Below are 26,353 nucleotides of genomic sequence, written 5' to 3' on the forward strand. Positions count from 1 at the left end.
CTGTAGCTGCTCAGAAGAACAAAGATGTTATTCTGTATTGTCATGTTTGTAGTTTGTATTATTACTGCGTGATGTTGCTTGTTGAATAAAAAATATCCCTGTACGTCTCTGTAGAGTTGAATATAGTAAAAACATTTTTTTAGGTTTTAAAAAGTTTTAATTTATCAAAACATAAACAATATTATCCATTTGCAAAGTCTTCAGTGAGACAGCTTCAGAGTCTAAACAGGTCAAAAACAAGCTTTGGTGCTCAGCAGCTCTAAAAGTGTTTAAGTTGTTGACTTTGACTGTTCTCTCTGTATTCTGACACATGATGGCAGCCACATAAAAAAGTGCTGCTAAGTAAAAAAGCAGTAAAAGAGTCACAGACACAGAAAAAGCTCAGTGATTCAGTTCATTTCAAAACACTTTATTAAACTGAGTTATTGCAGAGACAAAACAAGACAAACATGCAGTGTAATAACAAAAAGCTGTGAAGGGCTTTTTTTTTTTACTCTGTCTGTTTCACATTTTCATTGCCTAATTGTAACATCCACTCTTACCAGTACCAGTTTATACAGAGATCAAATTAGTACTGAGCAGGATTGAGTTCAGTTTATTGATGTGGCCCTCCACAACAGGCCCAGTTTCCCATGTGGCCCCTCAGGAAAATGAATTGCCCACCCTGCTTCAGAGGGTCTGTGTGCCACAGCAGACTCCTGACCCAGAATCACACTTAGAGTACGCCATCGTCTTCACAAGCAACCGAATGATCTGTGAGGTCAAATCTGTGTGATTTAAAGAATTCCAAGAGCTGCTCAGTTATTATTAATTTCTGGCTCTTTTCCACAGTGTGTCACCCCAGCAGGTGGCAGATGAACGCCCCTTTCTGAGCCTGGTTCTGTTAAAAGTTTCTTCCTGTTAAAAAGGAGTTTTTCATTCTCACTGTCACCAACTGCTCACTCATAGTCGTCTGATTTGGAGTGTTTCTCTGTATTATTGTACAGTCCTTACAATATAAAGCCCATGGAGGCAACTGTGGTTATGATTTGACACCTTATAATAAAAATTGACAACTTTTATTTATAAAGCACCAAATTACAGCAACAGACAATTAAACTGAATTGAACTGAATTACTTGACAATTGTGTGTGCTGTCTGAGGACAGTCGCTGTGTTTGTAAGTAGCCGTGTTCATTTTGTCACATGTTCTTTCTACTTTCTCCTCTTTGGATTTGTAAACAATTTGTTGAGCACTAATGTGCACATGAAGCCCATTAGTGCTTTGAGTGCTCCAAGAGAGTAAAAAAGCACCTCCGTCCAGCGAAAGAGCGCTGCCTACTGCCTCTGGGACAGAGGGCTGGCACGGTGAAGCGGGAAACATGAATGTGGAACATAAACTGAACATGAACTGAAAACACCGGGTGAACCACCCAGGAACCCTGACACAGTCTTGACTTTAGACAACTGAGCAGAAGATGATTGAATCTGAAAAGAAGAGGAGAAAATCAGATGTCTGAGCAGAAAACTGAGAATAAATTATTCTGAAAGAAAGTTTGGAAACTCAACGGAGGAGTTTTTTTTTTTTAAACTACAATGCAACCTGTCAACTGAGATGAACTTTGACTCAAAGCAACTGAGCAGCAACTTGGCAACTGAACAAGAGCAAATTAATGTCTATATGAAACTGACAGACAGTTTGGCAACAGAACAGAAAACAAGTGATTCTCAACAACTGAGCAACAATTTGGCAAATCAACAAAACAGAAATGACTGTAAATTTTTAATCTGAGCAGAAGAAAAGCTGCTCTGGAAACATGAGCAACAGTTTGACAGCTGAACAGAAAGAGCTTAAAACTCAGCAAACACGAAGCAATTTGATACCAGAACAAAAGAGAAACGTCTCCCTAGAACAGCAACAACTTCAACTTCAAGTCTGTGAATGTAAAGTGATGTAATCTCTAAGACTTGAAACTGCAGATTAAAATATTTTGATGAACATGAAACCATCAGAAATGTTTACATGAACCAAATCAGTAAAAGTGGAAGATGGAGGATGGCAAACATGCAAAAGAAAAATCAATACTGAGCAGAAGTATTGTTGTGTGAAAATGCCACATAAGGTGTTCAGCATTAAAGTGGATATGAAGCACTGCATGTATAAAGGCTAATTTACATCATGGAGCCCAGCTCTCAAAAACTGACACAGATGTAACTCTGACTGTGAAGCTGGATTTAAGAAATAACTGCTTAAAGGTATAAAAACACAGGTATCGCCATATCCTGTCAGTACAGAGCATGACATCACCAGGTCAGTCGGTTAGTTTCAGTCAAAAGACTCACATTAGGTTGTGTTAGGTAACTAATAACAGAACCAATAACTTGAGGAAAATAAGGACAGTAAAACATCAGTTTAATGGGGTCACTGACTGCACCTCGTGCCTGTCCCATCTGTGGCTTCCTGTTGGAAAACAATAACATTTATTATAAAAACATCGTCTGCCCTCGATGTAAAGTGAAGTGTAAAGTTAACTGTACCTTATAGGCTTTGTTTAGGAGGTGCAGCCCTCAGACACACCTCTGCACCTGTGTGGAGGAGGAAATTATCCTGATTTACTTTCATTGATTTAAACATGTGGTGTCTGATATACACATGGTATCATTTGTTATGTGTTCTGTATTGTAAAGATTTTTTTTGTGAAAAACATGTGAAAATGAAATGAAATGTATTTTCTTCTTTACACATTTAAGTGGCCTAATCTTCAGAGTAGGTGATACAGAGCTGAGCTTGGCAACTGGAGAAAAAGCTTTTGTGTAAAACTGGTTTCAAAGTAGCTGTTAGTCAGCCAGCAGGTGATAACAGCATCCAGGAAGCTCAGACTTTGTATCCAGTGTGTCTGAACATTATCTGCAACAAGTGTTTCTGTGAGGTGGAGATCTAACAAACCAAACACGCAATGAGACTGTTGTGACTGTACCTGTGGGTCCCAACTTCATTGTAGTAAACAGCACTCTCCTCTGGTGTGTCGTGTTCCCCTGTGAAGATCATCAAATTCATCCACAAAGGAAAAAAAATACGTTTTTAAAGGATGTTTGTTTGATTTTTAAACTGCACAGGTTTTATGTACTCACTCTTTCTTCTAAGATCTTTAAAGTCAATAAGAGAGGAGGCAACATTTTCATATTCATCTGAACCTGAAATGTTGATAATTTTTTTTACAGGATTGTAAAAGCATGGAATTAGTTTCATTAAATCAAAAATAAGTTTCATCTCTAACTGCTCTGTGCTTTCCAGCACATATACTGTACCATTTCTGTTCTTCACTTGTGTAACTGATTCATAGATGTCAGCAGTACCTAAAGAAAAAACAAGCCAGGCTCACATTAATCATTTTATTACAGTTACACTAAAGATCAGAGCAAAAACAGAAACACTGTGTGAGTCAAAACCAGGACTGTAAGATCTTTAAATGTTCTTTGAAAAACTGCTGAACACAAACTGAACCTGAGAAATGTTTGTGTTAATGGAGGTTTAATAAAAGTCAATATTAATAATGATAATAAAGATCAGTTTAAATGCTGACCATGTTGAAGAGAGCCGTACACATGAGTTTCATCCTGGTTGACTCCATGATTTGTGGAGGAGCCCGGACTGTGACTCTCAGACTGGATCGACCTAAAACATGAAATAAACACAATAAACTCAAAAGTAACTGATGTTTGTTTAAAATAATAATAAAAAGTATTTTACCAACCTGGTGAAGCAGGAATCTGTGAAAGAGACAAATGTCATTACACATGTTTGTCATGTATAAATTGTTCCACTGATATTTTGTGTCATGAGATCAGGATACATGTATATGTGTGAATAATTAAAGTGTATGTAGTAAATAAACTCTCTAATACAGCATGAAAAGAAGAGGCTCTTACACTTGGACTGTCTGCAGCGATACAACAAGAGCAGGAGAATAATAATGAGAGAGACTCCACAAACCAGTCCAACCATCAACCACACAGGAGATGAAGAGCTGTCAGCTCCTGACACAGCTGCTGAAATGACTAATAATAATTAAGTAATAATAAAGTATAATACTCATTATTATACTGCATATTTCAGTTCTCACAAAATAGATCCAGGTGACTTCAAGCATTAAACAGACAATCTAATGTTCCTTCTCAAGCATTAAAATCATTTTTACAAAAACACATGAAATGTTTTGATCCTGCTGACCTTTAACTGACATCCAGCTCTGTGCTGACTCTCTTCCTGAGTACTGACACTTGTAGAAACCTTCATCAGACTTTGACACTGCAGAGATGTTCAGCTCCCCTCGGGTATCATTTTGAATAAGTTTGTCATTGTGATAGAAAAACACATTGGAAAGTATTTTTTGTGTTCTCAAACTGCAGCTCAGACTAACAGAAGCTCCCTCAGTCACAGGATGAACAGGACTCACCAGGATAGGACCATTACCATCATCTGTGAAACAATCACACACAGTTGTTTCAGTCACATCAGCTGGTGCACACTTTTAGAAAAAGCTGACATGTAAGCTTCAGGAAGATTTTCACAGAAGCGACTCTGTGAAACAGATGATCAACTTGAATCCAGGTAAGAAAGAAATGCATGTAGTAAATGAAGTTGAACGGCTGATGGTTGGATTTTATAAGCTCATAATGTGATCTAACAGATACTCACTTAGTAACTGATCTAAGGGTTGTGAATAGAATGAAATAAAAATAATTACATTTAAAAACTTAAATACCAATAAGGCCTGTGGGCCTGATGGTGTTTCAGCTTTCCTCTTTAAACATTTGCTAATGAGCTGAATCCAGCTTGGAGTCCTGTTGATATCAGCTTCATCCTCACTATATAGAAAAAGGCTGCAATCAGCAAAATAATGATCACAGACCTGCAGCAGTAACATCAATAGTAATGAAATCCTTTGAATGCATTATGGTTGAGCACTTGTGAAGCGAAGTACAATTTGATTACTTTAACTCACTTGATTTGAAACCATTTAGAAAACCCCTCAGCTTATGCACGATTGTTATTTATGGATCTAATATCAGTGTTTAATACCACAAACACTTATACACTGTTAAATAACATGAAGGTGGATCCTTATATAATCAGATGGTTGTTTGGCTATTTTCATTAAAACACAACAGGAAGTTAAAGTCAGTTCTACTCGTTCACACATACAGTTTATAAGAACAAGAGTCTCACAGGGCTGTGTGAGCTCTCCTGTTCTTTTCATATTATATTAAAAAAAATTATGGAAATCAGTGTACAAATAACTATGTGATTACATTTTCTGATGATACAGCAGTTCTTAGTCTGTTAACCAAAGATTCAGATGTTGCCATTTACAAAACGGAGATTGAAGGGATTGTGCAGTGGTGTAAGAAACACACCTTCATGTTAAGTATAAAGAAAAATAATCGTCGTCATATTTATAATGATCTTTGATCAAAGATCAATTGGAGATCTCAGCCTGGTTTTATTTACTGGAGAGAAGTTTGAACAAGTGACAACATGACAGTGTTTAGATGTTCAGTTACAGTGGGTTCATCATGTGGATTATTCATGTAGTCAGTGTTTGCATTTTTTAGAAGGCTGAGGGTCCATGGAGTAAATAAATGCACCATGTTGCTATTTTATAAGGAGATTGTTGAATCTGTTATGGTATCATTACATGGTTTGACAAACTTTCTGAGCTCGGATCCCAAATTCAAAATTTGGTTAAGTCGACTGGAAATATAGTTGGGATGCTCCCTTTATTTTCCCTGCATGTTATTGTGTTATGTGTGTTATGATGTGTTTCCCTAAATTACTCTGAATGGAGACAATAAAAGTTTATCTGATGTGATGACAGAGATGTTGAGCTTTTTAGCGTTTTATTCTGATGGAGAAAATATAAAATACTAATTTAACTAGAGAACAAAAACCAAGAACATTTTTTGATGTTTTGGTGCCTGAAATTGTCTGAAATTCTCATTTTTGTTTGTGTTGCCACATAGAATTACTTCACATACAGCAAAGCTGGGACAAATGTTCATGTGACGTCTAAATCACTCAGATCCAAGAAGTAAATGTATAATAACATACTCTGTACAGTGATGTTGACTGCACTGCTGAACTCTCCTGATCCAGACTCACACCAGTACACTCCAGTATCTGACTCTGATGTGTTGATGTTACATGTGGATCCAGTCATTCTCCTACAGTCAGAGAGTCGGCCGTCCTCAGAGAACTTCCTCACTCTCCACTCAGTGAAGTTTCCCTCACAGGTCAGTGAGACAGAGTCAGAGGTGAAGTGTTGCACTCTGTCAGGACTCACTGTGAGAGACGCTGCTGAATGAACATCTGAAAACAACATGCAGTGAAGAGACAAAGCTCACAGATGTTAGCATTCAAAATATCACAGTGAAAATATTAGTTCTTGCTAAACCCACCATAACTGCAAATAAATCTAAGAATGAGATTTATTAATACAGATTTAAATGTTGAAGTTTCTGTAAACCTGCTTTCCTACAGTTTGTCCACAGTGTGCATGTTTGTTGTTGCACAAGCAAATATCTTCATCATCTGTCGTGTAATAAGATGTCTGACGTGTCTGACCTTATTACAGACAGTCAGATCATTATCAGACAGTTTAACATCAGCAAATCTTTAATGTTTGTTGTCTTTGCTTGTACAGCTCACGACAGCACTTTACAGGCATCATGTCTGATATCATTTTCCACAGCAAAAGCACAACAACATGTGTGAAGGAGCTGCTGGAGACCAGCACTACGAGGACCAAAGACCACGAGATCATCTGTGTACATAATGTGCTTCACATGAGTCCTGCCAGATTTACAGACTTTCAAATCATCAACATGAAAATTTAAAAAAAGAGCTGGAGACAAAATTCATCTTTGTTTAACTCTGTGAGAATGAAACAAGGAGGAATTTGAATAACAACAGAAGTGTCTGACAGAAGTTCAGTTTACTTGAATGTAGTGAGAAAGGATGAGATTCAATTTAATCCTTCTTGAGGAAACTTAAATATAATAATTTAATGCAATTTAATTGAAATTGGACATCGGATTTCAATGTCAGTATGTTGCTGCAAGAAAAATAATGGTGAATTAAAGTGATGACAGAATTTATTAGAGAGAAACAAACTGACCTGCAGACCAGACAAACTTTGGTTGACTGTGATCAGTGTGATACTCTGGGTCTCCTCTTCCAGCTCTGCACACATATCCTGCTGTGTGTGTCTGTCCATGAATGATGTAGGAGTCCTGTGCAGTCCCACTGCCATCAGGTAGCAGCTCATAACTGGAGGATTTCTCTGATAGATCAGGAACAGCTTTATACCAGTAGAAGCTCCATCCTGCAGACGGATGTTCAACCTGACAGTTCAGAGTTACTGAGGCTCCAGGACTCAGCCATGATGGAGACACAGTGAGGACAGGACGGGGTTTATCTGTTCAACAAAGATTTTCTCTCAGTGAACATGTAGTACAGTCTCTGAACAGTGAGCTCAGTTTATACAAAGAATAATAATCTCAGTCTATATGAACAGAAACACATTTTACAAAGTGTTCAAACAGCTTAAAGCAAATATGACTTACTGTCAGAAACTGTCAGTGTGACTGAATCACTCCACTCTGTTGTTTTATGCCATGAACTTTTCATTCTGCCCTTACAGCGATAGTTTCCACTGTTGGATGAGGAAGCAGATCTAATCCTGTATTCATTTTGATTTGCAGGTTTTATGGTGCTGTTTGTTTCCCACTCATAATCCCACTCAGTGTCTCCTCCATGGATCTCACATCTGACAGTGATCGTCTCTCCTCTGTATATCTCAGACCAGTTTGGATACAGAGTCACAACAGGCCTGTTTGAGACTGTTAATGTTCAAGAAAGTACAATAAAAACACATGAAAGACAAAAAAGGTTCAGTTACAATCAGATGTAGTGCTTTGTGGGAAGTTACATTTAAACTCACCAGTTGTGTCAATCCTGACTGCCTCACTGTACTCTGTGTAGTAAACTGGTTCTCCTCTTCCTCCTATGCACTCATAGTATCCTCCCTCTGAGACACTGATTTGTTCATTTGATAGAAACACTGCATCCGGTGAGGTCACAAGTTTATAATAGCTGTCATATCTGTACCAGTAGTATTTCCATCCAGATGATGATGATGATGATGATGATGGGCTCACAGAGCAGTTCAGTGTCACACTGCCCCCTACTGGAACAGCTGTCCTATCAGCTCTCAGTTCAGCCTTTGGTTTCGCTGCAGTTCAGTTTAGAACAAGAACATAAAAGTAAAAATGACTGAATCAGAACAATTTAAAGAACTGGATGGGAAAATGTGAATGATCAAATATCACAAAACTTTATTGGTGAAGCTATAACAAAGTGTGTTACACAAAATACTCTGAAATGCTGTTTTGATCCGCACAGCAAATTTTTTATAATATTTACTTCTGAGTATTTAAAATTAATTAATAAATGTATAGTTCATTTACTATCATTAATTTGAAGCATGACTTAGTTAATTCATCCATAATGAGAAAGTAATCCAGGTTGATACGATCTGATTGTACTTAGCATGCTATATCCTTGTGTTCTTTACTAAATCTGCTGTTGAAGCCTCTGATAGCTAAGATGAGACCTTGTAAGTGTGTTTTACATTCTTTTGTTGTGGAAGCTGACATTTCCTGTCGATGTGCACAGATGTGTCAGAATGGGTTTTAAAAGACACATCGATGGTTTGGAGGAAGTAATTACTGAAGCTAACTCAGAAAGATCAATTAGAGAAAAAACTCTAAATAAATATCAATGGCACTGAAAGTAGCTGTACATAATGTTAGGTCTGAGATGATTATGAGTAATTTCTATACTCATTAAATATCATTAGCCTAAATTAATAACATACCAGCACAGACCAGCGTCCAATAAAATGAGGTCATATTGTCGTCTGCAGTTCAGAGTTCATTAAGTGAAAAAGATCCAGTGTGTGTTTGTCATGAGAGCAGACTCTTTAACTAAAACCTGAAACCTCTAAGATCATTTCAACAATAGACAACATGCTAAAAACAACTGAAGTAACTGCATCATATGTTGGTGCAACAGGGAGTAATAAAAATAAAAATAAAAATAACACAAATACAGAAGAGAAAATATTGGATTCTTAGTGGATGTGGTGGAGCAGCTGAAACAGATTCAGCATTTGTTCTATTTGTTCTGCACTTCATGTATTAGAGCTGCACAGCAGAGAAGTTACTCTGATATGTTTTGTTCTCTTCACTGTGAATAAAAAACTGCTTTTCACAGTTTTTGGTTATCAGAATAAATGAAAAATATTTTACTGAGCAGCACAAATGAAACAGCTACAAAGCTGCAAGAAAAACAGATTCTTACTAATGTTGATAAAACAGATCTCCAACTTACATGATACAGTCAGTGTGATGGTATCACTCCACTCTGTTAACAAATAGGTCCTTGTGCCCCGGCAGCTGTATCCTCCACTGTCAGACTCAGCAGCTCTGCTGATTCTGTATTCATTGGATGACTGACGTATGTTTACTTGGCCTCGTCTCCATTCATACGTCCACTGAGCTCCTTCACCTCCCTGAATCTCACATCTGACAGTGACTGTCTCACCTCTGTATATCTGAGTCCAGGATGACTGCAGGGTCACAGTGGGCTTAGGAGGAGCTGTTAAAAAAATATCATTAGCAAACTTAAATATAAAATCATTATTAAAGTTGTCCCAGTTTTTATTGCTCTTGTTAATGGTAATCATAATTTTCCATGCTGTAGACAATATGACTTGAAAATCAGCAATAAAAAAAGTTTTGTTGTATTAATTATTACTTAAAGACATAAATACATGACTGCATTTCTTTTGTGATATGAGGACATTAGCTGATATTCAGTTTGAGCCTCACAGAGACAGTCATTAAGAGAACTCAACATGCCAGAGTCACATGGTCTAAGCATAAGTACTACATATCTGTGTGTTGTCAGCATATGCAAAAAATTCAATAAAAAGACAATAAAGACAATAAAGAAAGATAATCTTGGTTGGTAACATATGCAAAATAAGAAGATGCACCATGTGTCTCAATTACATGTCCAATATTAAGCACATATAAGGAGAACAGGATCAGACTGACTCTATTCTGGAGAACACAACAGTAGCTTTGCCAAAATCTATTTATAGATAATTGATATAATATGTAATTTTATAGTCCAAGTCCAAACTTTTCTGAACCAGTGGATTTAAACAGACTTTCTTTTAATAATAAGGAATGTAAACATGTGACAGGAAACAGTTTAAAACATCAAGCAGGTGGGCTCAGCAAAGTTTACTGAAAACTTCATCAGCAGCAGATCAAGGTAACTCTCAGTCATTTTCCATAAACTGAACTGTAAACAAATGATCCACATATGGACCTGCTCTACATTAGAGGTTCTTCTTCTCGTATCATTAAAGGTATTCTGACACTCATGAACACCTGTGGTGGGTGTGGTTTGGGGCTCAGCTGCAGGTTGAGGGGACAGCATCAGGGGTGGGTGGCAGAAACAGCTGATCCCAGCCGCACTAATGACCTTTTCCCTTATTTTAGTAGCTGCTGGGGTCTGAAGGAGGGGAGGCAGACTGAGACCGAGAGTCAGAGTGGAGCAGAATGGAGGGAAATGTATGTATGTGTGTGTGTGTGTGTGTGTGTGTGTGTGTGTGTGTGTGTGTGTGTGTGTGTGTGTGTGTGTGTGTGTGTGTGTGTGTGTGTGTGTGTGTGTGTGTGTGTGGGTTTGGTGTCGTACTGAGGAAACATGTCAGAGTGCTATAAACCCTTATTAAGATCAATTAGTGGAATGAATCCAAGTGAAACCTGTAATGAGAAAGGCTTACATAGCAGACCAGTCTCTGATACAATTATACTGTATTTTTAGGTCAAACCTGAAACCTCGAGAAATTAATGTAAAAATACTAAAAACAAAAGAACTGATGGAAGTGCAGCAATAAATCCACATGTGGAAATCTTTTTTCCTTCCAAATGTTTCACTGTGAGTATGTTAAAGGAAATTTGTATTACTGTTTTAAAGTGTTTGTACTCTTATAGTGTTTAGCTTCTTTTAAACTTAGTGTGTGGGTGACATTAGTGTGATCACTGCATGAGGAAGCTGCTGGACAAACCCTGATATGGCCAACGAACTCACATATCTTCAGTTTACATATAGGGAGTTGTTTCTCTTTGTATGCTCCACCCAAGAATGGAATGCAAGCTGTCTGACTATTATTGAGAATAGAAATATTTTACTGCTATTATTTGCTGCTATTTTTATAATCATCATTAACATTTCAGTATTAATAGTGATGTTGCATTTAGATGCATTCAGATGTTCAAATATATGGTTATAGTCTTTATTACAGGTCCAAGAAGAACCACTTTAAACGGTTGAGTTGAATCTATAATTTAAATGTTTTTAATGCTTCTATGATCTCAGTGTTTCTGTGTAGAGGGCAGAGACAGGAAGTTATATGTCTTTGAAGTTGCAGGCTTTTGCAGAAGTGAAACTGAAAGCAAAGAGAGCATTTAAGGGCGAGACACACATACAGACACATATAGTACGAGAGGTCACGACACGTACGCAGTACACAGCATGCACGCGCCCTCGCACGTGTACGCACACACATATTTGATAGACTCATGTAGGTAGGAGTTTATAACTGCAAAGTCGAGGCGTACGTGGTAGTCTGTTACAGGAAGTGCACCTGATGTTCCAGGAGATAAGCAGATAAGCCTGGGCAGGATGGAGACAGGAAGCGCTTGGCGTCGACCCGAAGAAGATGTTCTGTTTTAGACTATGTTAAGAGTCATTGTGGTTTTGGAGTGACGTATGCTTTGTTTAAATCTGCCTAGCAACAGAAAAGGGGGCTGTACTATCTTAACCCTATAAAACCGTTGTCTGAATATGGTAAAGACAGTTCAATACTGATTGGGTTGTTGAACTCACACATGTGTTCATTAAAATGCCGTCTAAATTGCACACGCCTGGATCTGTGGTTATTTATGGATTCCTCTCTCAATATTTGAACCTTAACATTTGGGGGCTCGTTCCGGTGAGAGAGAGGGAATTTTGGTGTAGATGGAGAGATCCAGGGACCGTGGTGATTAGATGGGCAGATACGAGTCAGTGGTCTGAAGTGAGAGACAAGCCGGCTTAAACAAAGGTAAGGCACATACCTGTTGAATTTTCCAAAATGTGCTAGATTGGACATGTCAAATTAAAGTCTACTCACTGAAACTACTGGTGAAGGTCTGTTTTGATTTTGCTGAAGTTTTTATGAGGTTTACCGGTTGAAGTAATGATAATGAAGTATAAGTGACAGTACTGAGTAATGAGAATAAAGGAATGAAGAGAGTTAAGGCAGTTGGACTGCCAAGCAGTTGGACTGCTAAGTGAACTTAGAATGATAGGGAATTTGGTCATTGTGTGGGTTAAAGTCCCGTTGGTCATCTGGTCTACGTGTGATGGTCATTTTTGTGGGTTAGAGTCCCCTATGTCCACAACGGGAGATCTGCCTCAATCTTAATCCTGTTTTGGGTGTAGATTGTTGTTTCAAATTACTCTAAATTACTTTAGGACGAGGAGTCTGGGACCCTTAAGAAGCGCATAGCCCGGACGTTGCGATCCCTCCTCGATGTGGACGCGCATTGTTGACCTATCAGCGAATAGGGTTAGCTCGGTTTGGCTTGACCGTGGGGTACAGGGCATCCTGAGATAAGCCAGTGGTTGGACCACTTTACCGTTTGGAACGGTATCTGCGCTTTTTTGGCTACGATAAATTTGGTTAGGGCATTAGCAATCGGGCCACCGTCAGGGACGGAATACTGGCTAAAATTGGTCGCAACAAAGTCTGGGACTTGATCGGTTGGACCGTTATTATTAAATTTGTCGAAATTATATAGGTTTAAGAGGCCTAGAAAAATCTGTGCAGTTGTAATTAATAAGACGTCTCTGTGTAATATAAAATATGAGATCTATGAGTAAGATCAGTCTCTGTGTCACCAATGCACAGCCGGATGTGCACTGATGGTGTGTGAAAATGCAAATGAGGAGCGGTGACGCGCAGAGAGGGTGGTTTCAGTTTCGAGAGTATTGAGCTTTATGACTAGTGTTTGCCAATTTTGCTAAATGCCTGTATATAAGAGGTTGGTTTTGCTTATCACGAGAGTATAAATACAGTTTGAATATATTAGTGTGGATGTATAGTAAATGACTGAATTTTGATAGATGTATATATCTTGAGCCATAAATGCTGGGGTGTTTTATCTTTTCAGTTATGTGTGTGTGGTGAGAAGCTGCGAGGATGATGAGAGGTTTCAGTTTTCCTTTTTTCTTTTTCTTTTGACTTGCTCTTTCTGATTATGGAAGGCATGTCCAAAATACGCATAGGAAAGTGTATTTTGAGTGATTTTAACCGTGTGAATGCTGTCAGTATTTGATTTGAATGTCTCTGCATGATTTGTCTGAGTGAGTGAAAAAGGGAGAAGTTTGAGAGAAAAGGCAGTGGGTGTGAGACGAGTCATGGCGTCTGAAAGAAGTTAGAACATTTAAAAGTGTGTATGAAAGGAAGGTGTATTGTTTTTAGACCAAGACTTAGTAAAACTAAAGAGGGTTTGTAGACTGTAAGTATGAAAAAAACAAGTGTTTGATTAATCTGTAGAAACAGGAAAGAGAAATAGGAAATACTGTGCTGCTGTGTGTGTGAGAGGAAGGTGTGTGTGTGACTGATGATGTCAGGGGAGCACCCAGAGAAATAGACAGAGTTAAATTCTAAGAAGATGAAGCGAATGCATGTTTTAAGAAAAAGTAATAAAGTAATAAAATTATATTAATTACAGGGTTTAGAAAAGAGACAGACCGAGAGAAATAAATACATGAACTAACAATTACATTAATGAATTGAAAACGCACGTACAAAACTGTTACATGTGAAATTATTGTTGAAAGTTTAATAAAGAAAGCAGTTTACACTCCTTTAATTTCCAGAACCAGTGTGTCCCTAGACCTGATAACACTCTTGCCCAGTTGGCCCCTGTAGTAGGCGGGCATGGAAGGCTGGACAGCCCATGACGGGTAAGATCCCACCTCGAAACCCTGGGACAACCTAAGGCAAGGCGCAGTCACGATTGCTTGAACCTAAGTCCCGGAGTGACCTTGGAGTCACTGGAGGAGACGGATTTAACAGGTAAGGCCACTGGGCACAGGCGGAGGGGAAATGTCATTAACAATGACCAGTGATGAACCAGAGAGAAAACACACCCTGTCAAAAGGAGTTTGAAACACTGCAAAAGAAACATTTACAAGATCACAAAGATCACAAAGAAACATTTATAAAAATCACACATACAAACAGAAAATGCACTAACCTTACAGAGATAAGCTCATGAAGAGTAATGCATAGATAGTGATAAAAACCATTAAGAACACAAGCATATGCAATGAAGATCAGTTTGCGGCTTGTATGAGTGAGAGAATGGTGTGAATATTTAATAAAATAGATGGAAAAAACAAAAGAAAAGTGTTTATAAGAGTGACTCAGGAGTGCTCTCGTACTGAGTGATCAAAACCAGTGATTAGTATGGAAAGAAAATGAAAATAATTCAATAATGTGATAAGGTTTAAACAGGTATTTCTCTTGTCAAGTTGGCTGTTGAGCTGTGAGTCTATGCAAATTAGCTGGAGCAGAGACACTTCCTGTGTGCGTGTGTGTCGGAGGCTTTCAGTTCAAGAGAGAGCGGTGGCTGTTGAAGATTATTTGGCGAAATATATAATGGTAAAGTATCAGGATATTTGATTACAGTGGTCAGGTCTGTTCAGAGGGGCAGATTTGGACAGGAAATTTATAATGTAGTGATGACACGTTGTCAAAATCGGTTTATATTATATGCTGAATGAAAACATGGCAAAGTGAGGAAGGGTGACATTGTGCAAACGGTCTTTGATCTTTTGACGAGGTTTTCAGTGTGTTGAATGGGTGAAATTTAAGATTGTTTAAGATTTTTGGGGCTGTTGTTTTTCATTTTAATAGAGGGAGTTTTGATAAACATGGACATGTCTAAAAGGGCCCATAGTTTTTGTAACAGTGCACTTAGGAAAAAACCTGTCAGGTGATTTTGTTTTGTACTTTGATGAGCTAATAATCAGCTCTCTTTTTTCATTTTTGTTCTAAGCAGGCCTGGAAGAGAGTGAACTGACGGCGCTGACAAAATTACCAAGTACGAAAATCAGGTGGGCTTTACAGATTATAATTGATTACAATCAGAGACTGATTGGCGGCGAGTCTCTGTCTAAAAATGGATTGTATCGATTCAATCCAGTCAAAAGTATAGCGAACTATTTTCCTAAAAAGGAAAACGAAATAAAACAAGTGATTGAGCTCATTTTGCTGATGTGGAGCATTTCATTATTTGTGCAGAAGGCTGCAGTATCAGCAAAAATATCATGTGTGAATGCATGAGTGAATGTGAGTGACTGGACTAAGGTGGGAATGAATAAATGTGGACAGATTTATCATGTGAGGAAAAGAAAGGGGATGCTTTGTTTTGCTTTTGCCATAAGCAGGACAAGTGGGAGACTTAAATCTGGGGATGCTGATTTTGGGTTGCTGATGTATGCTTGGAGAAAATTTCTTTTTACTGGGGTTAGATTATGGGATTACATTATATTGTTGGGAGAATGCAAAATGCTAAAAGGGAAACATTGTTGGATGAGATTCAAGTTACCATTAACTGAGGTAACTCATGATTAATAACTGTTTTGTTTAAGTTTGTTTTTGTCATGACACAGATTGGATCATATAGGGGGAGAGTTAAGTACAGGTTTTGTTTCCAGGAAGTTCCAAGGATCCAGACTTTGCATGGAGCAACGATTTGGAGAAGAGTTGACATAATAATTAAATTGATCTTATTCCTTAAACACAGGTTTTCAGGGCTGGAGCAAAATACCGGAGAGGAAGATGGCTGAAGTGTTCTGAGAAATGATATATGACTAACCTTTTTTCCCTTGTTAATTTGTTAAGCTTGGGTGAAGCATGTTGAGTTTTTTGCCACATGAGATGTGTCAAAAAAAGAGAGGGGTTTAAGATTTAATTTGAAATGGGTTTTAGTATGATTTTATAACGATTGGGGTTGTTTGATAATTTAGATATGGTAGAACTGAGGCAGAGATTGTTAATTCTAAAGAAAGGAGTAAAATGAACTGAATTAGGTTTAGAAGATAAATTGCTGGTGTTAATAAGAAGTTGTATACAAAACTTAAAGGGAAACTGTGGGAATAAAGGATATGCTTTGGGGAAAAATAGTGAACATTTTATGAGAAGAAAATGTGGGATCTCTTTTTGATTTTTAAAATAAGTTGTTATAATGTAGGCTTTAGAAACAGATAGTAAATAGATTTATTTCTAGGGTAGAGGAGAGCTTTTATGAAAAGAAAAGGGGGCTGTACTATCTTAACCCTATAAAACCGTTGTCTGAATATGGTAAAGACAGTTCAATACTGATTGGGTTGTTGAACTCACACATGTGTTCATTAAAATGCCGTCTAAATTGCACACGCCTGGATCTGTGGTTATTTATGGATTCCTCTCTCAATATTTGAACCTTAACACTATATAATAAAGAACATACGAGTGCCCCGGCGCGAATCCTCCGTGACTCGTCTCATACACGTCGCTGTGTGGAGACTGTGTCGGGGCACCGTCCATGTACATGTAAAAAGCGCTGAGTCTGTGTTTCTTGCCTCCCGAGTTTTCTCTTAACATTTTTGGTCCTTCGAGCACAGGAGGGAAATATATCGAATAATTTGTTCGTGACTCCCTAACCTGAGGTCCACACTGCATCCTGACGTCGTGGGAACCCGGCACCGTAAGACTGTCGACAGCCCTCCGAGAGGAGGATAAAAAACCTAGGACGTGAAATTCGGGTCTAGGTCGGTGACTTTAGCCCCGGGCCATGGCGGTGGGATCCAGTGAGTGACCTCAACACTACTCCAGAGATTCCAGGAGGGGTAAGAAACGACTCCATTGTGAAATGTCTATGCGATTAGACAGAATAAAATAGGCCTGAAGTAAAAGAGTCTAGGCACATTCACCCGAGACTGAATGAATTGGATTGGTTGTTGAGATAGCCAGAAATTATCTCTGGAAAATTCTGGTGGATTGACTCTCCATGGATAATAAGTACTTAGGCTGAGGAATAGCCGTGAAATATTCCTGGAAGATAAATAGCAGCAGCGCGTTTAAAACTGTGTGTGTATGTGTGTGTTTACTTTGGAGAACTAAGTCACGTTGTGGTCTTAATGGACCAGACTAGTTCTGTGTCACAGTTTTCAGTTCACGACTTGGCGACAAAGGAAAAGGGTTGAGTTTTATCTCATAAAAGTCACATCGCTTCTGTTTAGCAGAAGTAGAAGGGCATGTGACCACCCCCTCCCGAGTCGAGCGTGCTAAGGGATTGAAAACTGTATTTGTTGTACTTTGTGTATAAAACTATATAAAATAAAAGAATAACAAGTGATTAAATACATTTATCAATAACAAAATAGTAATCAAAATACAAAAATGGGGAATCAAAATGGGAAATTAACAAAAGATGAGCCATTTATGGAAAAAAGATGCCCCGGGGCAGGAAAAATAAGTGTTAAAAGATGGAGGAATAAAAGTAAATTACCTAAAACCGAATGGACGGGAGAATGTACAGAAGAAGCTATGATTAAATTAGAATTCATACTCAAAGAAGAAATACGTGTCACAAAAAACAAAAAGGAAAAAATTAAACGTGAAGAAGAGAAGAAAAAGTTGTTTGCAGAATGGAAAAGGGAAAGTGTGCATAGTGAAATAACAAGAGGTAGAGGCAGACCTAAACAAACACTAAAAAGTGACTCTAGTACTGCATGCTGGAGGTGTGGAAAAGAGGGACATTTTGTACGTGACTGTAAGAAACAAAGAAGCAGTTCAGACTAGGAAGAACATAATAATCCCTCGTCAAATAAAGATTAGAGATCAAAGTCTAAAAAGAGCTGGATACAGACCCAACTGAATTCATATAAATACAAGAGGAATAAAGTGTAATAAACAAAAGGTTAAATTAAATTAGAGCTTATCTTTAGGGTATTCAAACTAATAATAGGAAGGATAACACCCTGTAAATTGGTATTAACAAAAACAAAAAACAAAATTGAGTAGACAACCAAGCTGAATGAATAGAATAAATGAAAGCAGATAATTCACACAAAACATATTAAATAAATTAGAGAAATGCACGAGGTATATTAAGGCTGTGTCATTGTTCAGCCAAGGAAAGTGTGAAAAGGTAAATGTCTCCAGCTTGGGAAGGGGTGAAACTGCAGATCACCCCCAGCCCTTGATGGATACATAATAAAATATATATGAAATAATATAATAGACTATTGTATATTTGTAGTATACTATTGATGTTATATAGAAATAAGAGAAAATAATTAAGAGATAATAATATTAATAATAATATTAATAATGACATAATATTAATGAGAAGAAGCATCTTATTCAGTTATGATGTGAGGTGGATAATTGTTAAAAGTAGTCTGATTCAAGCTTAAGGTTTGCTCAAACTCAGTACAATGATATATATAAGATGAAGAAAATAAGGAAAATACCTAATCTAATCAAGTGCATAGAGACACTTGATCTGTTTGTAAACCTGTCATCCTAGATGAGACTTTGATAAGATGAAGAGCAAACCTATACTAACAACTAGTAAGCCAAACCCTGTATACAAAAGTTAAAGCTACAGGTTTGAGAAGCTGAATTAAATATGTGGACACTACCAAGCTAATGAGCAAGTTACACACTTTTTTTTATTAATTTTTATTTGTTTTTCAGAGCAGAAGCTGCATGTTATTAAAAGCTCACAAGCTGGTTTCACTGACGTTTTTGTAGACGGCTAAGTGTCTAAAAGTAGCCGTCGGCTATGCAGTAATTACAACAGACAGAGTTGTGGAAGTGAAACCATTAACATCCTCACACACACAGGAAGACTGTAAACAGAATACCCTTGCAGTGCTTAGACACCTAGCACAGGAGGGACACAAAGTGTCTATGAATAAACTACAGCTGTGGAGCCCATCAGTTGTGTATTTGGGACATACACTGTCAGGGGAAGGAAAGCAGTTGTTAAACAAAAGGAAAGAAGCAATACATGAAAGCAGTGTTAACACAGAACAGAAACAATGGTTGAAACACGGAGCACAGTTAGACACAGATGATATAATGAAAATCGCAGGAAAACCAATACTACCAAAATCCTTACACAAAACAGCAGCATTAGTGACACATGGCTCGATGCATCTGTCAACAGGAGGGATGGTGTCTCTAGTAAAATAACATTTCTACGTCATTAATTTTGAAAATTCAGCAAAAGAATTCATAAGAACATGCATGATATGTCAAAAGCATAACGCTCAAGGGAACTTAAGACCAAAGAGAGGTCATTTCCCTACTCCACCACATCCTTTTCATACTATTCACATGGACTTCATAGAATTGAACGAATGTCAAGGGTCAAAATATGCGTTGGTCATAATTGACGTGTTTTCTAAATGGCCAGAAATATACCCAGTAAAGAGAGCAGATGCTCTATCAGTAGCGAAGTGTTTATGTAATCATTTTATTCCAACCTACGGCATACCAAGTTTGATCCGATCAGATAATGGCACACACTTCGTGAATGAAGTCATACAAAATGTATCACAAGTTCTAGGTTTCATATTAAAAAACCATTGTGCCTACCATCCACAGAGTGCAGGATTGGTAGAAAGAAATAATGGTACAATTAAACAAAGGTTAAGGAAAGTAATGGAAGAAACTAAGAAACCGTGGCCAGAATGTTTATCCTTAGTGAAATTTTGGATGAGAATATCAAAGGGAAGTGGCCCTATGTCACCTTTTGAAATAATACATGGGAGACCTTTCCCTTTGCCAATAACAAGCGAACCACTTCTGAAGTCTGCTAGAGAAATGACGATAGCAGACTGGATGGCCCAACTTTTTCAGAACAAAGAAATTGTATTGAGCAATAAACTGCCAGATGATGTGTCTCCAATTTCTCGCAGGCCTCAACCTGGTGACTGGATCCTGGTCCGAGAGCTGAACAGGAAGTCTTGGAGTGAGCCGAGGTGGAAAGGGCCATATCAAGTCCTGATTGTGACCCCCACTGCTTGTAAAATAGCAGAGCGCCCGTCGTGGACTGTAAAAAAGTGAGTGACAGCTTGGCCTAGAGACGCCGACGCCCTTACTCTCTGGTGATCTGAAAGGTGGAGGAAGGGCTGATCGGGTATATCCCGCCCTTTTCTTCTCGCCTTTAGTCTACTTATCAGAGGGGTCAGGTGCGCCAGGTCGACATGAAGAAGCTGTCCCTCGCAGCACTTGCTCTTGCTGTGCTAGTCACAGCATGTCTTCTAGGGCTCCGCCCGGATTTGACACAGCATCAGAAGAGAGCTTGGACACATGACAACTCACACCTGGACAAGATAACTCAAGACCACAATCACCCATGGATGAATAATGCATGGTACAGATATGTATATAATCAAACTGCAGAAAGAAACTGCTACATCTGCTCACACATGCCTGTGACCTCAGTTCACGCAAGTATCTATGGTAAAATACCAGATCCATCCCAGAGTATGTGTATCATGTTTAAAGCACTAACAGGAAATTGCAGCAACAGAGACATGGTGTTGTTGAAGGCAGTTATAGCCTCACAAATGGGCTATAATCTCCCTGCTTATGAGAACTTGACCATCAATCGGCAGAGAAGACGTAGCTGCGTGCAGAATTTTACAACAACAAACTTCACCTGTGATAAAAAAATTGGGTGAACATTGATGTATCAAATAAAAAGGAATGTGCGCACCGATTCTCATCTCCGACCACACTTTCAAAGTGACTGCAACAACCGAGGACAACAGATGAAAGAGGGATGTGATTGATGTAAAACCACATGATGCAGTCTGGGGCAGTGATGTGCCTCAAGAATTTAAACACTGGTCCACAGGAACCAAAGTGCTTTTGGCCCTGTTTCCCTGGACAATGTACATTCTAGCAACATGACAGATGCCCTACAACTACTTAAAAATGTTCAACAAGCACAGGTAGCAGATTGGACCGCCAGCAAACCAGACTGGTTGGGCTGGCTGATGAGCGGATCCTGGACGGCCCTATTGATTAAAGGCCTGATATTTGTTGGAATATTATTATTATTGTTTTGTATTTTCACCACATGTGTTATCCCATGTCTCAGAGGAATGATTTCTAGGATGATTAACCATTCAATTGCAGCATATGTAAACGTAACTCAAGAGGAAGAAGATGATGATGACGATGATAAAAGCATAGATAAATACTGATTTGAACACACATAATGATGACTAGACTGAAAATGCAACACGCAAGTAGTCATGTTCTGATAAAACCTGTGTGATTCATATACAGTTTAAATTTGCTAAAAGAGGACGGATATGTTAAAGGAAATTTGTATTACTGTTTTAAAGTGTTTGTACTCTTATAGTGTTTACCTTCATTTAAACTTAGTGTGTGGGTGACATTAGTGTGATCACTGCATGAGGAAGCTGCTGGACAAACCCTGATATGGCCAACGAACTCACATATCTTCAGCTTACATATAGGGAATTGTTTCTCTTTGTATGCTCCACCCAAGAATGGAATGCAAGCTGTCTGACTATATAATAAAGAACATATGAGCGCCCCGGCGCGAATCCTCCGTGACTCGTCTCATACACGTCGCTGTGTGGAGACTGTGTCGGGGCACCGTCCATGTACATGTAAAAAGCGCTGAGTCTGTGTTTCTTGCCTCCCGAGTTTTCTCTTAACAGAGTACTTATGATATTAATCCAAAAAAAAAAAAAAAACAGTATTATTGAAAGACAGTATTTTGTTGTGTCTTTGGATGAAACATTATGCAGTATAAATTAAAATGTGTCAAATATGTCCAACTTGCCTGTTACTTTCAATGTGATAGTATCACTCCACTCTGTCCAGGAAGAGCTTCTTCTGCCCCGACAGCTGTATCCTCCACTGTCAGACTTAGTAACTCTGTTGATTTTGTATTCATTGGATGTTGGAGGTGTGTTTAACTTGGCAGGACTCCATTCATACGTCCACTGAGCTCCTTCACCTCCCTGAATCTCACATCTGACAGTGACTGTCTCACCGCTGTATATCTGAGTCCAGGATGGCTGCAGGGTCACAGTGGGTTTAGGAGGAGCTGATCAAATAAAATATATCATTAGCAGACTGATAATTCGACTTAAAAATCAACAATAAAAAGTTGTTTTTATACTTTTTAAATGTTTTATACATTTATGAACATATGATCCATTAGTTGTCAGTTAGCTGTTGTTTGCTAACAATGCTGTTAAACCTCCAGTGGTGGATTCAGAGCTGGAGATTTAAAGATAAACGAAGTGAAAAAACTGCTGCTATGAGTAAACATACGAGCAGTTTGAGAAAGGCTAACATAGCAGACCAGTCTCTCCTAAAATTAGGACAATCATTTATTATTATTTTACACTACTTTTGTTAGTACTTTGTTCTGTTTTGTGCAATACAAATTAAAATAAGTGAGCAGGTGCGTTTAACTTGTCTCGTCTCCATTCATACGTCCACCTCCCTGAATATCAAGAGTGACTGTCTCACTGCTGTATATCTGAGTCGTGGATGGTTGGAGGGTCACAGTGGGCTCAGGAGGAGCTGGTTAAATAAACATATATCATTATCATCACAAATCTATCCTGGTTTTATTGCTTTTGTTAATTGTAATTATATTTTTGTGTCCTGGTAACAATTTGACTAAAAATCAACAATAAAACGTTTTGTTTTTACTAAACAGATTAAATGATATTTAGACTCTACCAGCAGAGTGACTGAAAACAACCAGGTGTGCACAAATCTAAACTGTGAGACTGAACACAACACATAAACACACAATATCATGTAAACAACTTCAGTTTTATAGTCAAATATCACACTATTTACTTATTTCCAGAGGTGGGAAGTACAAATACTTTGTTACTGTACGTAAGGTATCTGTACTTTACTTGAGTATTTATGTTGACATTGTGCTTTTAATAGTGTGAAGCATGCTGCAAAACAAACTGAGGTAGAATCACTGTCTTATTTAAAGGCTGCATGAAAATCCTCTACAGATTAGTGCAGGATAAACAGGTTAGTTTGCTGTACTGTGATGGATTTAAAGGAAAGACCAGTGTGTGACTGGTGCACAGTGGCAGTCCAATATAAAGTCAGTATAAACAGTGTACTGTCAGTGTAGAGACGAGGACAACTCATGAAACATCTGCTTACATCTGACTGAATTCAGGTGGATAAATCTGCAAAGAGCAGCAGGTCAGCTGATCACAGCCCGTACATTAAGAAAATCTACTGGAGCTCTCAATAGAAATTAGCCTGAGCCATTAAAAACTGATTTTAGGGTTCTGCACCTCCTGAATCCCACTTTAAACTCTTGTCCATTCTCTTCCGCTTATCCTTATCAGGGTCGCAGGAGGCTATAGACTATCCCAGCTATCATAGAGTGAGAGGCAGGGTACACCCTGGACAGGTCGCCAGTCTGTTGCAGGGCTAAAACAGAGAGACAGACAAACATTCACACTCACACTTATCGGCAATTTAAAAGAATCAATTCACCTAACCCCACTAAGTGCATGTCTTTAGACTGTGGGAGGAAGCCGGAGTATCTGGTATTTCCTTTCAATTTTTTTTATGTGTAGCTTTGTATAAGGAATTTGTGAACTCCAAGAGTTAATACAAAAGCATACACTGAGGTAAGCAGCACACATCCAATATCAGTGAGATACACTGCACTACCCACACAAATCATCATCTTCTTGTAAATCTGTACTGTAATCTGTTCAGATAAACATCCATGAAAAGAGAATTAGTCTGTATGAAGGCGGCACACTCTTAATATGATCATTTTAAAATCAAAATAATAATAAATGAAATGATAGGTGTGTTACATCAAATCTAAACAGGGAGGATGTCATTTAGAACTGGGGTGTCAAACTCATTTTACATGACAGCCCACAAACAGCCAACTTTAATCTCAAGTGGGCCAGACCAGTGAAACCTTTCTGAATGAGGATCCCAGTGCAGACAATGAGAAGAAAACTAGATTTTAACAAAAACTGTGCCTTTTATTATGGCCGATAACAAGACATTAACTAAACAAGAAACTGATCACAAAAACCTAAACTAAGAAAACTAAATATGTGAAATCTGGAATACTTGGAAGAACTGTGGAAACATGAGGTAACATGACAAAGAACGACTGACAACTCACTCCATAAATATACAAGATGGTGACGAGAAAACAGGAAACACACGGAGAAGACAGCTGGGGTGAATAAACATGATGGGCGTTTATCAATATGCGTACTTGTGCGTACTTGCGGTCTCGTGTACTTGTGATACGTCATCAGTCGGAGACCAAGTACTGTTCCAATTCGAAGTACGCATCAAGCCGAGAACGCGAAAAAGTCCCGGATGTGTTCTCGATCCGCCCGTTTTATGGAGCATGCATCGGTGTGGACTTGGGACAGCTATATATCCCAGAATGCATTTCGTCCAAAACTCAACAGCGGACTCCCGGCCAGTGTTGCCAACTCCTCAGTAAGGAAAATCGCTATTGGTTGTCCTAAAAGTCGCTAGAAGTCGCTAAATGACGTCATCACCTAATTTGCATAATTGGTCATGCTAATATAATTGTAACCTATGTTGTTGGAGAGAGAAATAACATCGTGGAAGAGACATAAAGTGAGTAAAAATCGTCTTAAATGCATTTAGAGTTTATTTAGAACTACAAATTAAATTTCTTTTAGCAATTATTGTTTTTTTTAATGTCACAATTCCAACCCTGCTCCTTTACCCGGGCTTGGACCGGCAAAAGTGACCCAAAATAGGCACTCTGGTGGAGTTACTTTGTGTGTGTGTGTTTATAAGTAGTTTTAAACCTTGTGATCCACAAAACAGCATAAGAGTAAAAGAAGAACTGACTGCGTTACAGCACCCGCTGCTTATTCAGAGTAAAAGCGATACGCGCTTTCACGTCTTTTTTTTAGCGACTTTTTTTCAAAAAAAAGTCGCTAGGGGGTCTGAAAACTCGCTAAATATAGCGACAAAGTCGCTAAGTTGGCAACACTGCTCCCGGCACATCGTTTTCAACCCCAACCCCCCGCTCGCGGACTTCTCACTACTCAGGTTAAAGAAACCCCAGCAGCTGTCTATAGTATTGAGTGTCCACTAGAATAGAAATAAAAGATAGGCCAGCCACCCTTCGGAGGAAGCTCATTTCTGCCGCTTGTATCCGCGATCTCGTTCTTTCGGTCACTACCCACAGCTCGTGGCCATAGGTGAGGGTCGGGACGTAGATCGACCGGTAAATTGAGAGCTTCGCTTTTACACTCAGCTCCCTCTTCACCACGACGGACCGGTGCAGCGTCCGCATCACTGCAGCCGCAGCACCAATCCGTCTGTCGATCTCCGGCTCCCTTCTCCCATCACTCGCGCGAACAAGACCCCGAGATACTTGAACTCCTCCACTTGGGGCAGGAACTCATCCCGACCCGGAGTGGGCACTCCACCCTTTTCCGGCTGAGAACCATGGCCTCAGATTTGGAGGTGCTGATCCTCATTCCTGCTGCTTCACACTCGGCTGCGAACTGTTCCAGTGCGAGCTGGAGGCCCCCACCGATGAAGCCATCAGAACCACATCATCCGCAAAAGCAGAGATGAGATTCTGAGGCCACCGGGTGGAAGCCCTCCGCCACTTGGCTGCGCCTAGAAATCCTGTCCATAAAAATTATGAACAGAATCGGTGATAAAGGGCAGCCCTGGCGGAGCCCATCACCCACCGGAAACAAGTCCGACTTATTGCCGGCAATGCGAACCAAACTCTTACAACGGTTGTATAGGGATCGAATGGCCCGTAGCAGTGGGCCAGACACCCCATACTCCCGCAACACCTCCCACAGGACACCCGAGGGACACGGTCGAATGCCTTCTCCAAGTCCACAAAACACATGTAGACTGGTTGGGCAAACTCCCATGCACCCTCAAGTATCCTCGAGAGGATAAAGAGCTGGTCCAGTGTTCCGCGACCAGGACGAAAACCGCATTGTTCCTCCTGTATCCGAGGTTCGACTAACGGACGAACTCTCCTTTCCAGCACCCTGGCATAGACTTTCCCAGGAGGCTGAGGAGTGTGATCCCCTGTAGTTGGAA

At 39.1% G+C, this 26,353-nt stretch overlaps 1 protein-coding gene across 1 annotated transcript; it reads right to left on the reverse strand.

Annotated features, from left to right (window-relative positions):
• Positions 1 to 486: 486 nt before the first annotated feature.
• On the reverse strand, positions 487 to 22,313 carry LOC116335704 (low affinity immunoglobulin gamma Fc region receptor II-b-like). The gene is made up of 15 exons (XM_039609735.1): positions 22,053 to 22,313; positions 9,433 to 9,699; positions 7,982 to 8,272; positions 7,605 to 7,880; positions 7,157 to 7,456; positions 6,091 to 6,348; positions 4,210 to 4,458; positions 3,909 to 4,037; positions 3,734 to 3,749; positions 3,563 to 3,654; positions 3,288 to 3,335; positions 3,111 to 3,173; positions 2,957 to 3,014; positions 2,517 to 2,564; positions 487 to 2,439 (listed from the first exon to the last, which is right to left on the reverse strand). Exons 4-14 carry the CDS (start codon positions 7,666 to 7,668, stop codon positions 2,531 to 2,533), a joined length of 1,311 nt encoding a protein of 436 aa, XP_039465669.1. The 5' UTR covers positions 7,669 to 7,880; positions 7,982 to 8,272; positions 9,433 to 9,699; positions 22,053 to 22,313; the 3' UTR covers positions 487 to 2,439; positions 2,517 to 2,530.
• Between the last annotated feature and the right edge of the window lie 4,040 nt (positions 22,314 to 26,353).

This window comes from Oreochromis aureus, linkage group 3 (genome assembly GCF_013358895.1).
Source record: "Oreochromis aureus strain Israel breed Guangdong linkage group 3, ZZ_aureus, whole genome shotgun sequence".
Lineage (NCBI taxonomy): Eukaryota > Metazoa > Chordata > Actinopteri > Cichliformes > Cichlidae > Oreochromis > Oreochromis aureus.

Bases quoted from the DNA above. Each gene is read 5' to 3' on its own strand.
- LOC116335704 (XM_039609735.1), bottom strand. From the start codon at position 7,668: ATGAAAAGTTCATGGCATAAAACAACAGAGTGGAGTGATTCAGTCACA. The intron at 4,459-6,090 runs GTATGTTATTAT...ATTGTTTCACAG, and splicing joins AGTCAACATCACTGTACAGA to ATGATGGTAATGGTCCTATC. The intron at 3,174-3,287 runs GTACAGTATATG...TCAACATTTCAG, and splicing joins ACAAGTGAAGAACAGAAATG to GTTCAGATGAATATGAAAAT.